The 23577-nt window shown below is 36.7% G+C and overlaps 3 protein-coding genes across 10 annotated transcripts in view; 2 read left to right on the forward strand and 1 right to left on the reverse strand.

Annotated features, from left to right (window-relative positions):
* The window catches only part of Rpgrip1l (RPGRIP1 like), a 95997-nt gene extending 79830 nt beyond the window's left edge, over nucleotides 1-16167 (reverse strand). For 2 of the 3 annotated variants that reach the window (XM_069992307.1, XM_069992305.1), the window contains exons 1-6: nucleotides 16088-16167; nucleotides 13742-13833; nucleotides 11395-11539; nucleotides 7874-8172; nucleotides 4396-4498; nucleotides 2724-2867 (exon numbers count right to left, since the gene is read on the reverse strand). In XM_069992307.1, coding sequence (XP_069848408.1) covers nucleotides 2724-2867; nucleotides 4396-4498; nucleotides 7874-8172; nucleotides 11395-11539; nucleotides 13742-13826 — 776 coding nt within the window. In that variant the 5' untranslated portion in view covers nucleotides 13827-13833; nucleotides 16088-16167. Of the gene's footprint in view, nucleotides 1-2723; nucleotides 2868-4395; nucleotides 4499-7873; nucleotides 8173-11394; nucleotides 11540-13741; nucleotides 13834-15466; nucleotides 15733-16087 lie in introns of those variants that run through there. The other variant, XM_069992306.1, reaches the window with a different exon arrangement.
* Nucleotides 16168-16383: 216 nt separating this feature from the next.
* Nucleotides 16384-23577, forward strand: part of Fto (FTO alpha-ketoglutarate dependent dioxygenase) — a 392707-nt gene continuing 385513 nt past the window's right edge. For all 5 annotated transcript variants that reach the window (XM_069992308.1, XM_069992312.1, XM_069992310.1 and 2 more), the window contains exon 1: nucleotides 16384-16489. In XM_069992308.1, the coding sequence (XP_069848409.1) occupies nucleotides 16445-16489 (45 nt within the window). In that variant the 5' untranslated portion in view covers nucleotides 16384-16444. The remainder of the gene's footprint in view (nucleotides 16490-23577) is intronic.
* LOC138806893 (renin receptor-like) overlaps nucleotides 16420-23577 on the forward strand; it is a 92467-nt gene continuing 85309 nt past the window's right edge. Inside the window, exon 1 of one of the 2 annotated variants that reach the window (XM_069992314.1) lies at nucleotides 16420-16489. The gene's annotated coding sequence lies outside the window, so the exon portion shown is untranslated. The remainder of the gene's footprint in view (nucleotides 16490-23577) is intronic. The other variant, XM_069992313.1, reaches the window with a different exon arrangement.

Raw genomic sequence — 23577 nt, forward strand, 5'->3', positions numbered from 1 at the left:
AGATTTTTTGCTAATGAGGCATTATGTAGAACATATGCAAAAATCACAACTAAGCCTTCCAAAATAGACCACAACAACAGGAAAAAACATGATTTTAATAAAAAAGAGCAGCACTGGGCTTTTACTTCAAAGCAATTAAGGGATTTGGATAACCAAAAGTTTATGTCAAGCTGATGCCAAACCAAACTGGTCTATTAAACACATACTATGGAGAGTTTCTGTAATATTCTATGAAAGGGCTCTCTGCCATAAATATCAAGCACTGCCATTCTGAAGATTACAACTATGTTAGGTTCATGTTTGCGAACAAGGGGTCCAACATCCAGATCAGACTTCTAGAATTTCAAATCTAAAATAATGTATCCGTGAAGGAGAACTTAAAATATGTTTTTCATTTTATGATTTTTCTCTACAGTAAGTTATACCAAATTTTTCTCTCCAACATTTTTTTCCAATAGTTTTTCATTTGTTTAAGAAATTGGTGTTACACAAAATTTTGAGTTACATGTAAACATTTAAAAAGCCTTGAAAATCCTTATTTTATTTTTTTGGTTTGTATTTTCTTTTTTTTTATTGTGAAAATATTGTACAGAGGGGTTACAATTACATGGGCAAGATAATGAGTACATTTCTTATCAAGCATTGTAGCCTCCTCCTTTGTTTCCCCTTCCCATCCCTTTCCATCCTCCCCTCATCTCCCCACCCAACCGCCCCCCCCCACACTAAAGTTGTAAAGTTCGTTTTTCAACATAATGACTTGTACATCTCATTGTTGCAATGGATCCACCTGTATCCCTATTTAAACAATTTGTTTTTTCCCTTCCCCTCCACAAATTATACCAACCTCAAATACAGTGAAAGCAGGGGTTATACCATGCGGGAGGGACATACAAAGCAACAAAGAAATAAGAAAATCCTTATTTTAAGTTACTGAAGTTTTTAAAAACGATTTCAGGAAATAGTATGCTATTTATTATTTATCTTTTCTTCTAAGCAAATATGTAAATTATCAATTTTATAAAATCTGTGAGGTAGGTACACCAACTGATTTATTTCTTTGGCTTCTGCAATATAAGATCCTTTGTCTATAGTACTAATTTTGTTTCTGGTTTTAATTTTTGATTTTAAAAAAGTTTTTAAAAGCAATATTTTTTTGTATGTGAATAATATAGCTGCTGAGAAAGGCCTGAGTTTGAATTTTAAGGTAAACTCTTCTATGTGTATATGATGATGCATCTTGCTGGCAATATTTATAGTAGAAAAGCATATGTTCCTGACTATTTCTGCTGCTGCTGCTCTAACCTAGCTCTGAAGAACTTTTGGATTCCTCTTCAATTCACACTGAAAATGTAGGTCGACATGATTATATCCATCTGGGATATAATCTAGGAACTTGAGCAATATAGCAGGGAAAGGAGTCCTTGATAGCTTGTATCTAAAAGCTAACAGGGATGGACCCAAAGCTTGAGTTTGGCTTATGTGGATTTTTAAATCTAGATAATGTGTTAAGTATGGTTGTTGATAATTGTACTACAATACCACTTTAGTGCCAAAGTTTGTCTTCAGGCACTGTTCCTGACAAGAAACCATTTCTTCGTTTTCTAAGAAGGCATAGTGTAAAATCAGTTCTTTTTCCTAGGGGACCATGGTTAATAACTAGGCATTCAAGCTGGTTTAAGGGTTTCAATTACATCCTCCAATTTAAATGTAATTCTCAAAAACATTCATATTTCTGTTGCTCTTCACTTATGAGGGTATATAATGTCATTAAATACTAGGATTTCTCTATATAATTTAGTTTTATAAATAACTCTTTAGGAATCGAAATTACTAGATGTTTTTCAATCTTTCAAATATAAAACTGTTAAAATATAAATATTCTGTTTTAGTTAGAAGCTGGTAGGTCATGCTTCTAATCCTAGCTACTCAGTAGGTTGAGAACTGAGAATTATGGTTTGAAGCCAGCTAGGGCAGGAAAGTCTGTGAGAGTCTTATCTCCAATTAACCAGCAAAAAAGTTGCAAGTGGAGCTGTGGTTCAAGTGACAGAACATAAGCTTTGAGCACAAAAGCTCAGGGACAGACCCCAGGCCTTGAGGTCAAGCCTCAGGACTGGTATGCGTGCACATGTGCGTGCACACACGTGCACACACACACACACACACACACAAAGATGAAAAGATAATTCAAAGACAATTCATATGAATGAAAAGACTGTACTTTATAGAATGTCAAAAATGCATAGGTGGCAAAGAAGTTATTGATGAGTCTCATTGTAATCTATAACGATCAACACATTTTAATACAAACTTGATAATCAGGAGCATGTATAAGTTTTTGGGATCACAAACTGCTACTCTAAATATTTGTAACCATAAACATACTGCCCTTTTAGGGGTGGAAAAAAAATCTTCAAAAAGTCTAGACTTACATATCAAGTATGTCAACTGCTGAATTTTTGTGACTCATACTTCCTTTGATAGCTAAAATCAGATATTGTTAACTTCATGGTAAATGCCACAAATAAAGTCAGAAAGTTGAGGGTTAGAACCTGCTGAAAATGAAGGCAGGTTAAGAAAAATAGCAGATAGTAGTTCTATAGCAGGCCTTTGTTAAAAAAAAAAGAGGTTAAGTGAAAATAGGATTTTTGAATAGAGTAGATGAATATATTAAATGATAAATTAATTTTGATTTTATCAAAGTGATATTTGTGTTTTTAGCATACCTTTGATCTGTGGCTTGCTGTTCTCGAAGCTGAAGAAGAGATAACTCAATTTCATTTTCTTTTCTCCTCAACTGAGTTTTCAGGATCTCAGCCAAGTGCTCTAACTCTTCTATCTGGCCTTTTTGTGACTGAATAACATTTTCTCTGAAATAAAGGACTTTTGTAAGAATTTGTAGTTTGAGGAAAAATTGTAGCATTTAAAATCACTACCATAAGATAGTTCTTCATAATAAAGAACAAGTAGAAGTTTTAGCTTAATTAACTTTGCATATAGTAGAATAATTATGGACTGAATGTGTCTATTTAGAAATACATATGGAACAAAGGTACTGCTTTTCCTAAGACAATGTCCAAGGCAGGGGACTGTACTTTGGTTCAATTAAGTAAGTATTGAGCATTGTATTCTACAATCTGGTCTGAAGAGAGTTTAAATGCCTTCTTTCATATATGCATTGCTGCCTACATTGGAGAGATGGCAGAAAATTTGCCAAACATAACTTAGTTTATCTCTGGTACATATTTATCTTTTCCATGCCTGGCCAGTATCCCAGGACAATGAGCCTCAGAAAGTGGTTTTTCATTTAGTAATTTTGCTGGTCCTGGGGCTTAAACTCAGGGCCTGGGCACAGTCCCTGAGCCTCTCTGTACTCAAGGCTAGCATTTTACCACTTGAGCCACAGAGCTACTTCTGGGCCTTTTCTGAGTAGTTTACTGGAGATAAGAGCATCATAAACTTTTCTGCCAGGGCTGGCTTTGAACAGTGACCCTCAGATCTTAGCCTCCTGAATCATTAGGATTAACAGGCCTGAGCCACTGGCACCTGGCTTTCACCCTGGCTTTTTAGCTGATTAATAGGTAACAAGATTATGTCTAGTTTTATTTTCTCATAGACTAATCATTACTGTAACTGATAATATATTCAAAAGGAAATGTTTTAAGCCCATATTATTCTTAAGCAACTATTTAAGGTTTGAAACTTGTTTGTATCATGCTCTGTTTTCTCTTTCTTCAGTGTAGTTCCTTAATGATGATCCAGGTGAAGGCCTACAGATAAGGTAGAACCTTATCTTCATTTGTATGACTCACAGGCACTGAAACCATGAGGCTTTGATTAACTGGAAAAGAAAGCTAAATGTGGCAGAAGAAACTTTCTTGCAACTATGACATGATAAAGAATGTAAGCACTGTGGAATGACTAGGAAACAAAATATGAAATCCATATGTGTCTGAAAATGCCAAACTTTTAAGCTATTTCAATCCCTAACCCCAATAAAAAAAACAAAAACAAAAACAACTAATTGACCTAGAAACAAAAACAATCCCCTCCCCAAACCAATCTGTGATTTTTCTGGGAATGAAGGTATAATCTCTGAAGTTTCTATTATTGGAAATGATTGAAATCTATGCCATTTCTTTGGTGGCCAAATTATAGTCAGATGATTATTCTATAAATCCTTGCATGGGTGCAGTTGGATAAGTTGTTCAGGTCCCTTATTTTACTGAAGGCATTCCATATAATACCTGTTATTAACCCACAGAACTAGCTGCATTTTTGTGAAGCAAATTATTTATACATACCCCAATCTTGTTTACAATAAAGGAAAGGGAAGGGCCAAAACAAGACATGATCAACAAACAAAGTTCTAAAATGACCATGAAAAACAATACATACAAATTTCTTATTTCTCCTCTGGCTTCTTCAAGTAAACTATTCCCATATTTAGTAAGCATGGGTTGTGTAGTTTCTGGTACATCGGCATCCTGGAATCTTATACCTAAAAATAAAGTAACAAAATATAACTATAGAAGTGAAGGTAGAGGTGGGTGCCAGTGGCTCACGCCTGTAATCCTAGCTACTCAGAAGGCTGAGATCTGAAGATCGTGGTTCAAAGCCAGCCCCGGCAGTAAAGTCTGTAAGACTATTATCTCCAGTAAACTACTTAGAAAACTGGAAGTGGCGCTGTGGCTCCAGTGGGTAGAGCGCTTGCCTTGAGTTGAAGAACTGAGGGACAGTATTCAGGCCCAGAGTTGAAGCCCTATGGCCAACAACAACAACAAAAAAAAAAAAAAAAAAAGAAGGTAGAAAAGAAAGATACATGATTTATTATCTTAAAGGTATTTATAATATAATAAAAATCTCTTCTGAGGTAAAAGACATATGTGCAAAGATTCTATAGTATTTTTAGATTTTTTTCTAGGTAATTTGCCTTCTAGATTAGAATTGTTACATGGATAATACTTGTTGCTGCATTTTATTTAATAACTATTGATAGCTAAAATCTGAAATCCTCTTTGGTAGTGTATTTCTAATCTAGAAAGCAAATTACCTAGAAAAAATCTGATTTATGATTTAAAACTCCTGTACTTTTCAGTTTGGGTTTTCACAAGGAAAAATTGAAGTATAAAGTAAAATATTTTTCAAAAACTTGACTATTTTTAGTGCTTCTGATAATGTTTTTGATTTCTAAATTAATCATTCACATCCCTTTTCCTCTCTTCATCCTTTGATATGTTTAAGTCAAAGTGTTTCCTGAGTTTGTTTTATTCCACCTCACTAAGAAAATCCATATTTAAACAAAGGTGTTTGGAGAAAGGATCAATAAAAATTCCTTTAAATAAAACATTTCTCTACTGCACTTAGAATTTCTTATAAAAATAGTTGTATGCATTGGGTGTGGTTCACACCTGTAGTCTCAGCTACTTGGGAGGCTGATTTGGCAGGACTGCTTGAGCCTGGAATTCAAGGCTAAAGTGGGTAACATAGAGGAATTTGTCTCTTAAAAGAGAAAATAGTTACATGCAAGTTTACAAGGATAGTCCCATTATTAAAAACAATGTAAACTTTTAATAATGAGATACTTTATATTTATAAATTAAATTATATTAAAATAATTTAAATTAAATTAAAACAATCAAATAATTAAAATTATTAAATTAAATTATATGTTAGATAATTAAACTAACAATTAATAATTAAATTATTAAATTAAATTATTAGAGTTTCAGGTAAATCAGGACAAACGAGACTTTAAAATGGAAAACAGTCTCAGATATGGAAGTACGAGAAGATTCTGCTTAGAAAAGTGAGGTATTAGGATATATTTGAAACCATATTAAAAAGTACAGTTTCATTGCACATTGTAAATATTTATTTATTTGTGTGTTTTTAGAGACAGGGCCTTATTCTGTAGCCTAAGTTACACTTACACTTGTGATCCTCCTGACCCAGCCTCCCAAGTGCTGGGATTGCAGTCCCATTATCAATAGTAGTTATGTTTTAAAAGATAAACCCTACAAAAATCTTTATTGCATTGGTTCTTCACAAGAAGAATGATGTCTATATAACATCTATTACACCTAAGCCAGAACTTTCCATCTTTTATCCAAATGCACGAATAGAGAACAACAGTATTCATATAACAGTTTGGGAGTCCAGGCTGCCTGTGGGATAGTGCCTAGGCCCCGAGTTCAAGGCCCAGACTGGCCTTGAACTAAAAAAGAAGGAAAAAAAAAGCAAAAGAAAGAAAAGGAATATACTTATTGCTATATAAGGGTTTATGAACTCCTATGCCTTGAGCTCTAAGAACAGTAAAAAAAAAAAGTTTGAATCACTGATGGAACACAAATATAAGTAGAAATGTAATAAGTCACATTTTTAAAGACTTCTCTTCTATGGCTATTTAATGAATGGGAAACTTGTATCAATCTTTTACTTAAATAGTAATTTAAACTATGTCAGCTTCCCATTTTAGTCTAAAATTTGCAAATTCTTTTTAGTACAAAAGAACTTGCAGGCCTTAAACATCAACTTGCCCAATTATATTGCTGGGCATCAAAACTAAGGTTCAGAAAGAATGACAATTATATTCCTGGACATCAAAACTAAGGTTCAGAAAGAATGATGGTTTTAAAGTTAAAATATATTGAGTGGAGCGACACTACCCTGATTTCTTATCACTCCATTTCATAGATGGGGAAAATGAGGCTGAGTGTTAAACTTGCCTCCATATAAAGTTAACTAATGGCAGAAGGTATTTTCTGATTTATAATTCATTATGCTTACTTTGATTATATTCAAAGTCTACTGCAATCTCACATAGCTAGGAAGAGCCAAGCCCTTTCATCCTGCAGCTGCCTCCTGCCTGTGTGGAGGCCCTATTGACTTCAAAGGAACACTATCTAGGGAGGAGATAGTGTTAACATTTTGATTTGGAGAGAAAACTACAACAAATTTTTTTCCCTTTCTGCTCATATGGTGTTTTTTTCTTCCTCAGTGAATTGAAACTAAAGTTTTACATTATTTTTTTATACTTCTGAAGGTGTTTGATCTTTATGTGAAGCATATTACAAATAAAAATCAATTAGAGTTAACATTTTATTTTCTTTCTAGTAGTTGCAATTAAAACAAGTTATTTAAAATATTTATTTACTTTTAATTTCGTTACAGTAAGTTTGAGGGTAGAAAGAATTTAGGCTTACTATTGATTCCTGTCTACAAAATTAAACTGTTTTATATCTTGAGTAAGTTTTTGTTATTAATTTAAAAAATAAACAGTGATCTGAAATTATTTTTAGAGATGTATGAGATCTTTATGCTCATTGACTTCAATTCTTTTTATTTTATATGTTAAGAAAGCTCAAATTCAGAATAATTAGATTGTCTAACCTCACCAGCTAGTAAGTAGAGAGCCATGAACTCAAATTCAACCCATTTTTCATGCATGTCTCTAGTATTATTTGTATTAGAAATAATACTTATGTTACTGTTTTACTAAACAAATCTGAAAGTCATATAGAATAAAATGATTTTTGTTTTTGGTGATAGTAGGGATTGATACTACAGTATCAATGTTAAGTCAAGTGCTCCATCATTCTTGTTTTTGAGATAGAGTTAGTAGATTCCAGGGCCAGCCTTGAAGTCACCATTCTGTTGCTTTTCTCCTGTGTAGCTGGGATTACAGTGTAGCACCATGCCTGGTAATAAAATAATATACACAACACCAAAAAGCAAGCCCCCACGTCCCCTATTTTTCTCTTTTTGAAGACATTTAAAAACATGAATAATACAGAAATAAAACTTTGTGTGACTGTATGAAGCAATGCATTAAAAGACTGTTAAAGGTTTGAGATCAACATAAGCCTTGTTTTACCTTTCCTGGGACATTCCTGTAAACCTGTATTTTCATTTGCTTTTCTCCGTCCGGCATTAACACGAGATGGAACATAGTTGTATGGAGTTTGTCTGTAACCCTGGATTTGTAGTTGCTGTTTGGCTGAAATTAGTCTGCTCTTGAGGGCTTCATTTTGTCTCTCAAGCTCATGAACTTTCTCTTGCAGCTGCTCAATCATTTCTTCCATTTCCACATCTCGTCCTGACCGCTTGGGGCCGCCACTAACCCGCTCATATCTTTTCTTGTCATTAACTAACCGTATTAACTTGGTGGCCATTCTAGGGAAATAATAAAAAGATGAAAAGGAATGTGAGAAGTCAGCATAAAATGCATTCTGTTGAAAGAAACATAATCACTGTGAAGACTTCAGTGCAGAACCTGAATAATAAATTTCAGGTTTTGATGTAACTATTACTGCCTGTGAAGAATCCTTTGATGATAATTGAAACCACTGGGCAACAATCTGCTTTATAGCACTGACAAATAACAGTTTCCTAAGGCTTATCATTTAAGGTTAGTAAAGAGAGGACACATATTTACTCCATATGTTCCTGAAATGCAATTTTTAACGCATGACCTTATATAGGAATGCTGTATGCACTTAAATGTAGTTACAGATTGTGGATGTGGTGGGTTATAGCTGCAATCCACAGTAAGTTAAAACTTTTGAAAAGTGTGTTAAGACTGTGCAACATTTAGGTAATATACTCTTTTCATTTTCTGTAGGACTAAGAAAATGTAAATGTAAAAATGTAAATAGGTTAATAGTCATTGATGCACACATGTGCAGCCCCATAAAGATTTCAAAAGAACCCAAAATATGCCAGTAAATGTTGCTTAGTAATCAAGAAATGTCTGTTCAGTGGCAGAAAATAATTAGATGCAAAAAATATCATCTTAATTCTTTTCAATTTAGATATATGTTGATCTTTTGGCATCACAGGATTTTATAACTTTGGTTCTTTTAAGTTTTGATAAAAACTGGTTAGACAGAACAAAAGACAGAAAGGGCACATGGGGGTGATGTAATATACACGTACGGAAAATATGCCTGACAGTGAATGGAAAAATCTTGGCAGGACAAGAAAGAAAAGGTGGCTTTGATGAGAGACACAAGTTCAAGACTTTACAAAATTGGTCGCACATCTTCAATAGCTGATTCTAGTTTATAGTGAATCTATTTTTATAAAGACCCAGACAGGAGATTGAAAATAAAAACACACTTCATTTTTCTTTAAATGGGAGTTACTTTATTTTAGCATGGTTATGGACAGAAGCTTTTACTTATGAGAACAAAAAAATCCTTAATAGTTTTGGGATGTCATAGAACAACCTTTCCCCCCCTCTAAGCAGAGTCCTCTGTAAATGCAGTAGTAATACATGTCTATCTACACTTCTGGCTACTCTGCCTACAGCATGTGGCATCAGGGAGAGTTATGCATAACATAATCAGTTAAGATTGTTTTCTCTTTCCCTTGAGGCACATCCATTAAGCATGCCTTATAAGGGATATAGGATAATAAAAACCAAGATTCAAGAGTACCACAAACATCCTAGTAAAATAATCAATGATTAGTTCCCTTTCTACCTAATCCACAGAATGATCTATCACTGGGAAATGTGGCAAGGTATCATAATCTAAAAAATCCCCACTGTAACTTATGCTTTAATGAATTTAGGTCTCAAGTCCACTCAATGTTCTATCCTTAGAAACAGGGTTTAAAATGAGCTGTTAACCTTACATACTTGAATCAACTGTTAAAGAAGGACTTTGACATAGAAATACAGATTAGACTGGAAAGGACAGATTTAATTTGAAAAAGAGGTCACTATCTGAAAACCAATGAATAACTTTTGAAGCAAGAGAAACACAGAAATAGAGTGCCTGCAAATCTTTACATGATGTTCAAATAAATTTTTCAAACACAATTTTTTTTTGTCTGGAAGCAAGACATATTTATCCAGAAGGGAAATATTTTCTATTTGCTTGATTTGATTATTTTGTGATATTAATGAACCATTAAGGGATCTGACAAAGTGTAAATACTGACTTAAAAAAGCAGTTAATAAAGTGTTGCATTTACATAAGAGAAAGTGATACTACTTACATCTTAAGGGTAAATTGAAAGATAGTTTGACCCATGTATCTAAGTCACTGTCAGTGGTGTAAGACTGAGAAGGAATTTAGAGCTTTGGATCAAAGTGTTCATTGGGTCTGTCACTACTCTCATACCTTAGGTCAAATGGCTTTAACATACCATAGGCTAGCGGCAGAGAGATAATACCTACATACAAACTGACTTCTATCCCAGTCCTTTTTATTGTGCCTTAAAAATCAACTCAAAGCCAGGTGCCAGGGTCTCAAGCCTGTAATCCTATTCACTCAGGAGGCTGAGATCTGAGGATCACTGTTCGAAGCTAGCCAGGGCAGGAAAGTATGTGAGACTCTTACTCCAATAAACTACTCTGAAAAAGCTGGAAGTGACACTGTGGCTCAAGTGGTAGAGTGGTAGTCTTGAGCATGAAGAGGCTCAGGGGCAGCATCCATGCCCTGAGTTCAGGCCTAGGACAGGCAAAACAAAACAAAAAAGCAAAGAAAAAAATTAATTAGTGTAAAAGGCCTGTACTAATCAAGTCCTGGATGGAAAATACAGTTCACAGAGTTGAAAGTAAACTGGAAATCACTTCTTTATGATGAATTCTAAGCAGCAGCAGCAAAAAAAAAAAAAACAAACCCAAACCCTATCTTCTTTCTTCAATAGCTGTCTTTACTTTTCTTTGAACCCAGAACATGAATATGAATACAGAGTTGCTCATGCTTACAAATGTGCATGCATTTTTTGTTTATAATCCCATACATTCAGAACATAGGAATGGCATTTTGAATAAGAATTAAAGGTAAGAAAGATTAAAGAACTACTCATAAGACATGATTTCAGTTTTGACTTCCATACAAGTCAAAAGTGAAAATATACTTTCGCAGAAACAGTAGAGACCCTTTGATATAAATATAGAACTGAGACTAACCCAAGCAAAGTTAAATATGTTCCAGAGATTGCAGTGATATTTTCATTAATAAATCCCAAATCTTAAGGGAACAGGCATTCTAACAAGTTGGAATAGTTAATTAGCTTTTAAAACTTTCCTTCACAATCATGACACGAAGGGCTTTTAGGGTCTCATTTAAAAAACAGATGCTTTGGCTATTTGCTTTTTAAACCATAAATATTAAACCAAAAGTTATTTATAGATATGATATACTCATGGCACTCTTAGCTATTAGCTCTTTTTCAAATAGCAATTCAGACATAATAAATACAATCTTTTTAGTTTATTATTCTATTTTGTAAGATTTTCCATTTTTAAAAATTCTATTTATTTACAACCTGCCTGTTCTAAAAGAGATGGAAGGTGGGGCTTTCAATTAAGTTTATAAAAAAAGCATAGCCTCCAAACTTTAGAGTCAAGGAAAAAAAAAGCTAAAAGCTTTTTATCATAACCTTTTAATTTTATCCTCTTGCTTACGGGCATGCTGCTTAAGTAAAATGTTCTCATCACACAAACGTAAAAATCTGTCTTCCAGTTCCTCACGACTGACACGTGACACTGCTTGGCGGGACTTCATCGTTCGGGCTGCTGCAGTTTCTGAAAGAAATACAAAGTAATTAATTATAAGATTACTTAAAATAGCCTCTCAAAGCGCTAACTGCTGATCCTAAAATAATCTCCCATATACTCAGATTTTTTTCTTTTGTGATTTATTTCCTTTGTGATTTCTTTAGAAAATGTTGGAGCATTGTTCACAACAACAATTTGAGTTGAGAATAAAGCCTTAGTGATATTTTATATACAGAATTACAGATCTAAATAATAACAGTATTCTTTAACATGTATTCAAATCATTATATTTTCAAATTATAAACTGGAGCCCTGATTACATAGACTTCTTAATTTGTATTCTGAAAAATAAAAATTAAAAGTCAAAAGTCAGACTCTGCCTGGGGATGTAACTTGGTGATAGAGTGCTTGTCTAACATGTACAATGTTTTGCATTTACTTGCAAGCACTCCAGGAAAAAGTCATAGTATCTGAACGCATTTTCTATCTCCTTCTTTCCTCTCCTCCCACCCTTTATCCTCCTTCCCTCTTTCCCCCTTTCTCCCTTCCTTCCCCAAAACAAGTGTTAGTATAATTCTGTGACACAATATAATTAAGATAGATATGAGTGTTAGGTTATAGAAAACTATAAAAATTACAAGATCAAACAAACACCCCCTCTAAAATTAAAACACTGTAATTTGAAATCTTTACAACTTTACAACTCATTTCTATGTATACTATTTCATATTTTAAAAAGTTGGCACAGTGGTAGAGTGCTTGCCTCGCATGCATGAGGCCCTGGGTTCGATTGCTCAGCACCACATAAGAAGAAAAAAGCCGGAAGTGGCGCTGTGGCTCAAGTAGTAGGGCGCTGACCTTGAGACAAAGAGTTGAGGGACAGTGCCCAGGCCCAGAGTTCAGCCCCCACGACCGACCAAAAAAAAAAAAAAAGTTTTATACCCTTTTAGCATGTCCATGTATTTTTTAATAGATGATTACTTTTGTTCTTTCCATATACCTTGCAGTATGTCAATTATAAATATTCTTCAGTAGAAACAAATAACAAACTCATAAATTAAAACCCTGTGGTTCCTAGGTGCTGGTGACTCATATCTGTAATCTAGCTATTTGAGAGGCTAAGATTGGGAAGACTGAGGATCAAAGCCAGTGGGGCAGAACAGTCAGAGACACTCCATCTCCAATTAGCCAGCAAAAATTACTGGTTGGAATTGTGGCTTAAGTGGTAGAAAATCAGCCATGAGCAAGCATGTAGAGTGAGCACAAGGTTCTGTGTTCCAGTTCTGATATTGGCATACGTAAAAAAAAAATCTTATAGTTGTTAGCTGAGGACAATAATTGAATTTACAAAGTAACAAAACAAAATAAATGCTTTGCATATTTAAAGTTTATCCATATACCTGACACTCCCTTTGTATAACAAAGCTTATGTATTTTTTACTTTTAATAATAAAATCTGTATAATCATATTCATCTTTTCCAATGAATAATACACTGACCACCTATCTGAGGTAAATGTGGCTGTTAATACATTGTTCTGATTGAAAAGTATGTGAAGATTCCTTAGGTGGAATATTCTAAATCCCTAGCCCTCTTGATGGCAAATTTAGTGGCATGAGGGAATGAATGGCACACTGTTTATCCAAATATAAACATAGCCCTGTACTCTATTGCTCTTTAAAGCAGTGCTTTTCTTTCTCAATTTGAAAGTGCTCTTTAGCTCTATAGCAACAACTAAGTGATAAAAGGAAAAAGAAAACCTTTAATGTGTATTAATTTGATTGAAAAGTCACTATCACTTGCATAAACAGGCCATTTTGATACTCTACTTGAAAGGCAAAAATTTTTAAATATGGCATTTCCTCCTATATAAAATTTAAACAAAAAGAAATGTTTTTAATGGTGAATGTGATTTAAACCAGGCAATTCAGTTTGGAGGCTTGATACTCTATGCAGTTTTTCCTGATGTGTGGAATTTTAAAAAGATGATTTATAACAATTCTTTATCAGGACAGAGGGGGATCTTGGATTTGCTATGAGCTGTTGATAATTGATGCATGCAGTAAAATACCATATGTGTTCTTAAGTCTCCATCTTGTTTAGTCCAATCAAGAGCTATATAGTTACTTAAATGGTTTGGTTTGTATGAATATCAGAAATACTTTAAATTAAAAGTAAAGAAATCACTGATCAAAGTTCATAACTGTAATTAGGAACAGGTGGCCATACCTTGTAACCCTCCCACTCCAAAGAGGTTTAGACCTATATCTTTCACAGGCAGGTCTCCTGCAGTCTCATCAGTGGGACCAGACATGGCCTATCTGTGGAAAAAAGAAAATTCAAGCGACCCCTTTCCAAGTTATTACATTAACTATGCAATGGAATGAACCAAATAAAATGAATAAGGGACTAGAACTTTAATGGACATCTTATTGCCCACATGTGCTGCTTGAAGAAGATGAAAGCTTCTATTCTAAAAGTAATACTGCATTCAATCATGGAGACCCATGTCTCTTTCAACAGTGTATTTCCTACAGTTTGCTTAGGAAATGAGGTAAGATTATCATTTGTCCTTTTCTCTTTTAATTCCTCTATCTGAAATAAAACGAACTCTTCCAAATTGAAGAAATACCTCCTCTCTAACCCCTCTCCAACCACAAAGAAAAAGCTAGGTCAAGAACCTGATTCAAACGCTTATTATATCATTTAGCAGCTGGTTAAGTCATGCAAACTTCTTTGAGTTTCAGTGTTTTCATTTCTAAGATAGAGTAAATCATACCTATTTCATAGTTATTCTAAAAGTGAGTGAAATGGCACATTAAAAGCATTTAGCAAAAGTGTTTAGGATGACAAACAACAGGCTGAACATTATCTTTTGAATTGAGGTATAGATTAGTGAGTCATTTTAAGTTTTGTGAAAAGTTTCATAATTTTTCAGCTGCCACTGTTGCCACAAAGCCTAGGTCCAAGGGATTACTACCTCAACATGTAAGTTGTCCAGCTAATATTCTTCATAGAGATGTAACACAGTGTCTTTATTTTGTCTTACAGATACTGTTTGTAGGGATGTAACACAGTGTCTTTATTTTATATGTTAATACTTTGTAGGAAAAATTCTATATTTTTCATGTCAACCCACCTAGAAAAGTTAAATGGAAACAGTCAAAGAAGATACCATAGAAAGAGGTTCCCAAGTTCTAGAATGTTGGTCCTAGAATGTGAAGACCAAGAAAGTAGCAAGCTTATTTGTCTTGAGGCTAGCTCAGGAATTCACTAAATAGTTGTTTTGGTGGATGAAGTCCATGGGGCATCAAGGTCTGGAAATGCAGACAACATTAAAATTATCAAGAAGCATAAACATAAACTGTGAAAATGATTACTTTTCCTCACAGACTTTCAGGTTTACTTTACAGTAATAATGATGAAGAGGATGATGATGTTCACATTTATTGACTGCTTACAGTGCTTAAAGGAGAAAAGGTCCTAAGTACTCTACTTAAAGAGGAAAGATTCATATAATCAGAAGCGAAACCATAGAATGCACCACTTAGTTAATTCACTAATATGGGTGAATTAACAACCTCACAATACCCTTGTGAGTTGTTATTCCTGTCTTACAAGTGAGGAAGCTGAGGCACATTAGGTAACTTGGCCATGGTCACTCATCTAGGAGGTAATATTCCTGGCTGTGCCAATTCAGAAGGGGAGATGTTACTGGCCTCTAATGGTTAGATACCAGGAATGAGATTCAGCAACCTACAGTGCATCAAGTCCACGATAATGAATTGTCTGGCCCAAAACATTACTAGCGGGTTACTGCACAATGCTCCATGCCTCTCCACCACTAGCCCTTGCCCTCCCTGCTTGCTTGGCATGCTCTGTTCCACGCTCTGCAATTAGCCTTTTGCATGAACAGCTGGCCCCTCATTCTTTGAAGCTCAGTTCAGCTCTCACCTCCTTGGGCTTTCCTGGATCATTCCATGTTGCTCTTCCCAAATTCTCCACAGCTCATTTCTCCACTGCAATGGCGTCTAGGTGATATAATCTCATCTTTTTTTTTTTTTTTTTTTACTAGCTTATAACTTTGCACCAATGAAGTATACACATTCTTGAGATGGGTATTGGTCTTGGGTGGAAAAGTGTCTGATCCACAGTGGGCAAGAAAAAAAATCTTTCGCTGAATGAAACAGTCACCGAGACTAAAATGGTAAACAAAGTCCCTTGCCTTTATAGCATTAACAGGCTGAGGGTGTACCAACCAATTCCGAATCCTGGGCAATAGCGTGAACTGTGTTTGTGCCCCTCGATGTGGCGCATCGGGACGGGGACGGTCCCTCTCCTCAGTGAGGGTTCACGGGTGGGGTGTACGTACGATTTCAAACTAGACCTGAGCGTGAGGACAAAGCGCGGGCTGTAGGATGGGCCTGGACATGGCTGGGCTGCTTTTTACACAAGAACTCCAGGGCCTTCTCCAGGCTGCAGAGCGAACCCACGAACCCAGCCCGGGCTGCGGAGGGAGGGTCCGCCAACTTCCATTCACCACCCCCACCCCCCATCTTTTACCACAGTACTTACCACCTCGCTTTCCAGGCCGCTAGCTACCGTTGCTATAGCGCCGAGTGGAGCGCCAGCCTAGAGGAGCACGGGAAAAACTGGTAGGCCACATTGCCCTCTGGGAAATGCAGTTCTCTTAGGTCTCCAGGCTAGAGGCGCGCTGCTGAGCGGCCTACGCTCCCCCAACGTAGTGACTTCCAAGCCTCCAGCGTGTCCGTGCGTCATGCAGGGCATGCTGGGAGGCGTAGTTTTTACGGCTCTGAGTAAGAATAGTACTGGACGGCCACAGGACCCGGAGAGAACTACATGTAGGAGGCGGGTCCAGAACGAGAGGTCAACGCGGCTCGCGGCGGCGAAGGCGGCTTCTGTGGTGGCAGCATGAAGCGTACCCAGACGGCGGAGGAACGGGAGCGCGAAGCTAAGGTGTGGCGAACTTATGAGGTCCAGGGCTCTTCCCGTGTTGGGAGATAGGTGCAGGGAACCCTGAGGGCTTGTTTTTTTTGTGGGCGAATGCCTGGTGTTGAGCCAAGGGTTGACAGGGCCTGGTCCTGGTCTGCAGGGGACTTGGAGACCTGTACAGAGTGTGTGTGTGTGTGTGTGTGTGTGTGTGTGTGTGTGTGTGTGTGTGTGTGTGTGTGTGTGTGTGTGTGTGTGTGTGTGGTGTATGGGGTAAATTAGTATTGTTCAGGATGCAGGACAAGCCTCTGTGTATGTGTAAATTAGTATTCCTCAGTATTCAGGACAGGCGTGTGTGTGTGTGTGTGTGTGTGTGTGTGTGTGTGTGTGTGTGTGTGTGTGTGTGTGTGTGTGTGTGTGTGTGTGTGTGTGTGTGTGTGTGTGTGTGCTTGGTAAATTAGTACTGTTCTGTATAGAGGACTGGACCTGTTTTGTAAGGGACTTGGACACATGGGACAGTGGTATGTGTATCAGTTTTGTAAATTAATGCTGCTCAGGAAGCAGTGCAGCTCAGAAATTAAAACCAAAGCACCTATTTTCTTGTCTTGCTTCTGAACCTATTTCTTGGCTCAATTTGTAGCCACACGGCCTCAGTTTACTGGACATTCTGTTATCATTCCAGCTTTGCTTTCTCATTCACAGTCTCTGAGGACTGAGAGCTGCTTAGATGAAATATCTATGTGGTCACATATGTTTATTTGGAATAGTTAGTTGCCTCAGTGGGCAGCTGACATAGTCTGACTTCAGCACTGTGGATGTGAATTTCTATTCTCTGCCTTGGGATGACCATGATAGTTGCCCATGGTGATTTATTTATTTTCAGTATTTATTTTATTGTGTATCAGACACTTGCATTAAGTAAATAATACCTTATTCCATAATATTAGCATAGCACATTGAAAGGATCAACAGTCTAGTTTCACTGATGAAGAGCTCAGGCTAAGAAAAAGTGAAGGCTTTCCTTTCCCCTGTTCCCAAAGTTAGGTCCTACGGATTTGTGAATATATTGGACATCTCTCTACTTTTGTCCATTTCCTATACCTGGATTTCAACCCTCCTATGCTTTCTGCAAAGCTAACAGTCCTGCTCTGCCAAAGATAGCTTTTTTTGTTGTTGTTGTTTAGATTGGTTTTGAATGGTCTTGAAACTATTCTCCTTATCTTCTGAGTAGCTTGAGCTACTGCTCTAGGCTACTTTGTTTTTGTTTTTGTATTTTTTTATTGTAAAAATACTGTAGTTTTTTTTTAACTACATAACCCATGGCTTTATGCTTCCTAGACAGGTACTCTACTTCTGAGTCATGCTTCTAGACCTTCTTTGAACTGGTTATTTTTGAGATATGCTCTTGCTTCTTGCACAGTTGTAAGCCTGGATCTTGATCTGCTTAGTTTTAGGCTTCCTTTTATAGCTGGGATGAGGGGTGTGTACTAACTCACTTGATTTCTTCTGAGATGGAGTTTTGCCAACTTTTCAGCCTGGGTTGTTCTGGACCTTATGAACTCCCTGATCGTAGCCTCTCACGTAACTAGGATGATCGGCATGCACCATTGTGTACAGCTGTTGATTGAGTGGGGGTCTCTTGTGTATGCCCTCTTGTTTTGGTATCATGATCCTTCTAATCTCAGCCTCCCAAGTAGCTACTAAAATTATGGATGTGAGTCATCAGCACCCAGTTCACTTTGGCTTTGTTAAAAGTCCTCCTTGACTATAGTTATCTACTCATAAGGCTTTTGCAAGTTCTGTTTGGTATGTACTTTGTGTTTGGGAAATACTGGAAATGAAGATCAGTGGTAAATAAAACAGGTACAGTTCTTGTTGTCATAGAATTTAGTCTTAACAAACAGCGCATGTTTTCTTCTCATATGTGCAAGCTAGATCTAAAATACACCAGGACACGATTAATACAGGACTCTAGGCATTCACACACAGACCAGAGGAGGATACTCTTTAGGGAGGAACACAAAGGCACAATGCCTTTTATATGATCAGTGAGTCTGATCATATAAAATAATACTTATTGGAATAAATAAAAAGAATTTATAGTCTTAAAAGTTATTGCAGATTTACTCCTGGTTTTACAATGTCAGTTTACAAATAGCCGGAGCAAAGTTTTGAGAAAAAGGAAATGTTTTATTATTATTTGTGAAAAATAGAAGATAGAGAAAGTTGAATCTCTCAGAGCTCTGTTGTCATCTGAAAGTGTCTGATTTTTTCCCCCTGACTTGAACTCAGGGTCTGGGCACTGTGACTGAGCCTCTTTGTGTTCAAGGCTAGGGCTCTACCACTTGAACCATAGCACCACTTCTGGCTTTTTCTGAGTAGATAAGAGTTTCATGGACTTTTCTGCTCAGGAAGGTTTGGAACCATGATCCTCAGATCTCAGGCTCCTGAGTAGTTAGGATTATAGGCATGAGCCACCAGTGTCCAGCTAAGTGTCTGATTTTAAAGCAGAAATCATGGGCACATTTTGGGATATGTGATGGACTCTGTGTCCAAATCACTGTTTTGTTTTTGGCTTCACTCTGTGAGATATATCTTATTTAACATAGGTTTTACTCCTTCCTGGTAGTGGGAGGGGGAAGAGAGGGTGAGTGGAAGGGGAAGGGTTTTGATGGAGGGGAACAGAAGGAAGAGGGAAGGAGAGAAAGAGAAGGTGGTAGGACGGGAGAGGGTGAGAGATGGAGAGAGGCAAGGGGGAGAAAACAGCTCAGCTATACTGAAGAATAAAGTGTTAATCTTGGTGGGAGTGTAAATTTGTTCAACCACTTTGGAAAGCAGTATGGAGGTTCCTCAAAAGACTCCACATAGAGCTCCCCTATGACCCAGCAATCCTACTTTTGGGCATTTACCCAAATGTTTACAAACAAGACCACACTAAAGCTACCAGCACGACTATGTTTATTGCAGCACTATTTACTATAGCTAAGATATGGAACCAACCCAGATGCCCCTCAGTAGATGAGTGGATCAAGAAAATGTGGTATATATACACAATGGAATTCTATGCCTCCATCAGAAAGAATGACATTGCCCCATTTGTTAGGAAATGGAAAGACTTGGAAAAAATTATATTAAGTAAAGTAAGCCAGGCCCAAAGAAACAAAGGTCCCATGGTTTCCCTTATTTGCAATATCTAGTATATGTCTGAGTCAAGCAGAAAAGTTCAGATAAGGTGATGTTAGGGAAATGAACCCTAAGATATATACTCAAATGTTTGTTTTCTTTCTTGTGATTGTTTCTAACACATTTATAAGATGATTTCTTTGTTGCTTTGTATATCCCTCCCCCACAGTATAACCCCTGCTTTCACTTTGATGTTGGTAAAATTTGTGGAGGGGAAGGGGAAAAACAAATCGTTTAAATAGGGATACAGGCGGACCCATTGCAACAAGTCTTTATGTTGAAAATGAATTTTACAACTTTGGTGTGGGGAGGGCCGGGGGGGGGGGGTGGGGGAGCGGGGAGGATTGGGTGGGGGGTGAGAGAGGATGGGAAGGGATGGGAAGGGGAAACAAAGGAGGAGGAGGCTACAATGCTTGATACGAAATGTACTCATTATCTTGCCCATATAATTGTAACCCCTCTGTACAGTATTTTCACACACACAAAAAAAGTGTTACTCTTGGGTTCTCCAGCATGGGGTGGGAGGGAGAAAGGAAAGAAACAAAACACCCCAAACCACCATTTTGAATCCCTGAATAACCAGCAATGCAAGCTGGTCATACCAAAAGTTTATTTATTTTTTTGTAGTCCCACGTAGAGTTCTAGGGAAATACATTTAAGCATTTAAGATACCAAACTTAAGCTAATTGCTATGGTACATGCATATAATCCTTCTTGTATGGGTGAGGCAGGAAGATCTCCACTTTAGGCCAGCCTTAGGCCATGTAGTGAGACCCTGGGTCAAAAAACCAAAACCGAAATCAAATCTGCTCTTTAATGGCTGACTTTGTGAGACGTTCCCCAAGGGACCTGCTTAGGTATGCTTGTGATGTAGCTTGTGATGTGAGCACAAAGGGGTAAGACCCCGCTAGCATTAATATTCTACATTCATTATCCTTTCTCATGCAGAGAAACAATATTTCCTGTTGGCATTATATATCATATCTTTCTCACCTTTTGTTTTAAAGTAATTCAGAAATTCTGTAACGATTTATTGAGCACCAGTTATTTGCTATATACTGGGGTGATACTTTGGGCTAAGACAGAATCTCTGCTCCAGAGGACCTGTTAGACCATTGATATTTAGTTGTTGCCTAGGAGGTCATTATTAATATCATTAATAACAGGTTCAGAGAAGTTGTGATGTGCTTAAAGCCACTTGTATGCTAAGTGGAACTAGGAATCAGAATCTGGTCTTTGCACTACAGTTTCATAAATTTTTTTCCCTCCATTTATCTGCTTGTGAAATATTTCTTCAAAAAAGCAAGTTGTCTTCCTATTTGCCTTTGATGTTTCTTTGGTCTTTATTTGAAATAGTCTACTTCTGAAATTCTGACTAGAAGAAAATACAGGCAGTTGTTTTAAATCCTAAATAGAACTGATAACTATGAATTCTATTTTTTTCTAATAAAGTTCATTGAGGGATGATTTATATTTAGTAATCTGCAATCATTTGTAATATACAGACTGATGAGTCTTGACAGATGTACATACATGTAAAACCGCCACAGTTGGCAGAGAAGACGTTCCTATTCCTTTTGAAAGTTTCCTCTTGCTCATTTGCTGCCAACTCTCCCTCCATCTTGGCAACCACTGATGTGTTTTCTGTCACTATAGATGAATTTGTATTTTCTAGAATTTCATGTAACTGGAAACATACAGTTTGTACTCTTGGTTCTGTTTTTTCATTCAGCATAATGATTTTTGAAATCTGTGTTACTACACGTATCACTAGTTTGTTCCTTTTTATTGGTGATTAATAGTGCAGTCTCTGGCTATATCACTTATTTATTCATTCACCGGTTGCTGGACATGTAGATTGTTCTTGGTTTGGGGCTATTCCCAAACAAGCCACTGTGTAAGTCTTCCTGTTTGATCTCTATTGGGCAATGCATTCACTTGCAGTTATTTTTAACTTGTACAACACTTCTAGGCAGCCACTATTTTTTGTTCTCTCGAGTTAATCTCTTGTGGGCACTTTTATATAGATAGAATTTTCTAATATTTGGTCTTTGGTGTTGAGCTTTTTTTTCACACAAAATGTGTTTGAAGTTCATCCATGTTGTAGTGGATATCAATATTGAACTTTTTTATTCAAATACCTTTCAATATATTTGGATATGCCACAATTCTTTCCCCTGTTTTGGCTATTATATAAAATGCTACTATTGGTAGTTAGTTTATGTATGGATATGCAGTTTCATTCTTCTTGGAGTTGTTAGTCATGTAGTAAATCTCTGGTAATATTTTAAGAAACTACCAAACTATTTTCTGGTGGGCTGCTCTATTTTATGTTGCCACCAGCAGTTTTGAGAGTTGCAATTCTTTTAAGTGCCTTTCATCACTTGTTATTATCTGTCTTCTTTGATTTTAGTCATTGTAGTAAATGTGAAGTGGTATCTCATTAGTTTTTTTTTTTTTTTTCATGGTGGTGGGGATTAACTCAGGGACGTGGTGCTGTCCCTGAGCCATTTGGAGCCACAATGCCACTTCCAGTTTTCTGGTGGTTAACTGGAGATAAGAGTCTCATGGATTTGCCTGCCTGGGCTAGAATCAAATGGAAATCCTCAGATCTCAGCTAGGATTATGGGTGTGAGCTAGTGGTTCCTTGCATTTTTGGGTGAAAAACTATTGTGTCTGTGTTGGAAATATCTAATCCTTTGAGTTTCTAATTATTTCTTTTCATGATTCATATTTTGAGGTCATATCTATGAAGTCCATATCAATACCAAAGTCACAAAGATTTCTTGTTTGCTTTTTTTTGTGTCCGTTTGTGGGGCCTGAACTCTGGGCCTGGGCTCTGTCCCTCAGCTCTTCAGCTCAAGGCTAGCACTCTACCACTTGAGCCACAGTGCCACTTCTGGCTTTTTTCTTTTTGCTTATGTGGTGCTGGGGAATCGAACCCAGGGCCTCAGGCATGCAAGGCAAGCGCTCTACCAGCAACCTTCCCAGCCCTCTTGTTTGCTTTTTAAAGTAAACTTTATCATCTCTACAATGGGTAATTATTTTTGGCTTTCTTCTTTCTTTGTCTTTAAAGTAATTTAGATTATTTTTTTCTCCTCCTCTTCTCTTTTACTTCCCTTTTTTTTTTTTTTCCTTTTCCTCTTTTTCTATCTCTGATTTCTGTTCTTTTTTTGAGCTAGCGTCTCTCTATGTAGCCCAGGCTGGCCTGGAACTCAAGATACTCCTGCCTCAGCAGTGCTTGGATTATAGGCCTGTACCACCATATCTGGCCTCACTTTTTTTTTTTTTTTTACTATATTTTCTTCTTTATGTTGTTATGCTATAGACTTTTATACAGTTTCCAAGTCTTGATGGTGAATAAGAAAGTTGGGCTAAGTAGCTTCATATCATGATATTTATTTACATTGAAACATAAGAGCACCACACCATATTGCATGAATTTTAAAAATTGTTATTACTGTCTCAAAGTCAGGTAATGAGTATATTTCTTTTTGGAGAATGTCATCCCAGTTTTTCTCTCTTGTTTCTGCCCACAAGTTGCAGAGTCCATTTCTACATAGTGTCTGCTGAGTATGCCATGAATTAAAAAAAATTTAATATATATATATTTTTGTAAAGATACTGTACAGAGGGGTTACAGTTACATAAGTAGGGTAATGGGTACATTTTCTATCCAGCATTGTTACTCCTTCTTTTGTTTTTCCTCTACCATCCCTTTCCTACCTACCTCCCTAACTCCTCCCTCCCCTCTATGCCATGAATTTTTAAAAATGAAACTTCTTTTTTTTTTTTTTTTTTGGTCAGTCATGGGGCTTGAACTCTGGGCTTTGGCTCTGTCCCTGCGCTCTTTGGCTCAAGGTGAGTGCTCTACTACGCTCTACCGCTTGAGCCACAGCGCCACTTCCTAAAATAAAATTTCTTAAAAGGCA

This window comes from Dipodomys merriami, unplaced genomic scaffold (genome assembly GCF_024711535.1).
Source record: "Dipodomys merriami isolate MVZ:Mamm:240054 unplaced genomic scaffold, mDipMer1.0.p SCAF_41, whole genome shotgun sequence".
NCBI lineage: Eukaryota > Metazoa > Chordata > Mammalia > Rodentia > Heteromyidae > Dipodomys > Dipodomys merriami.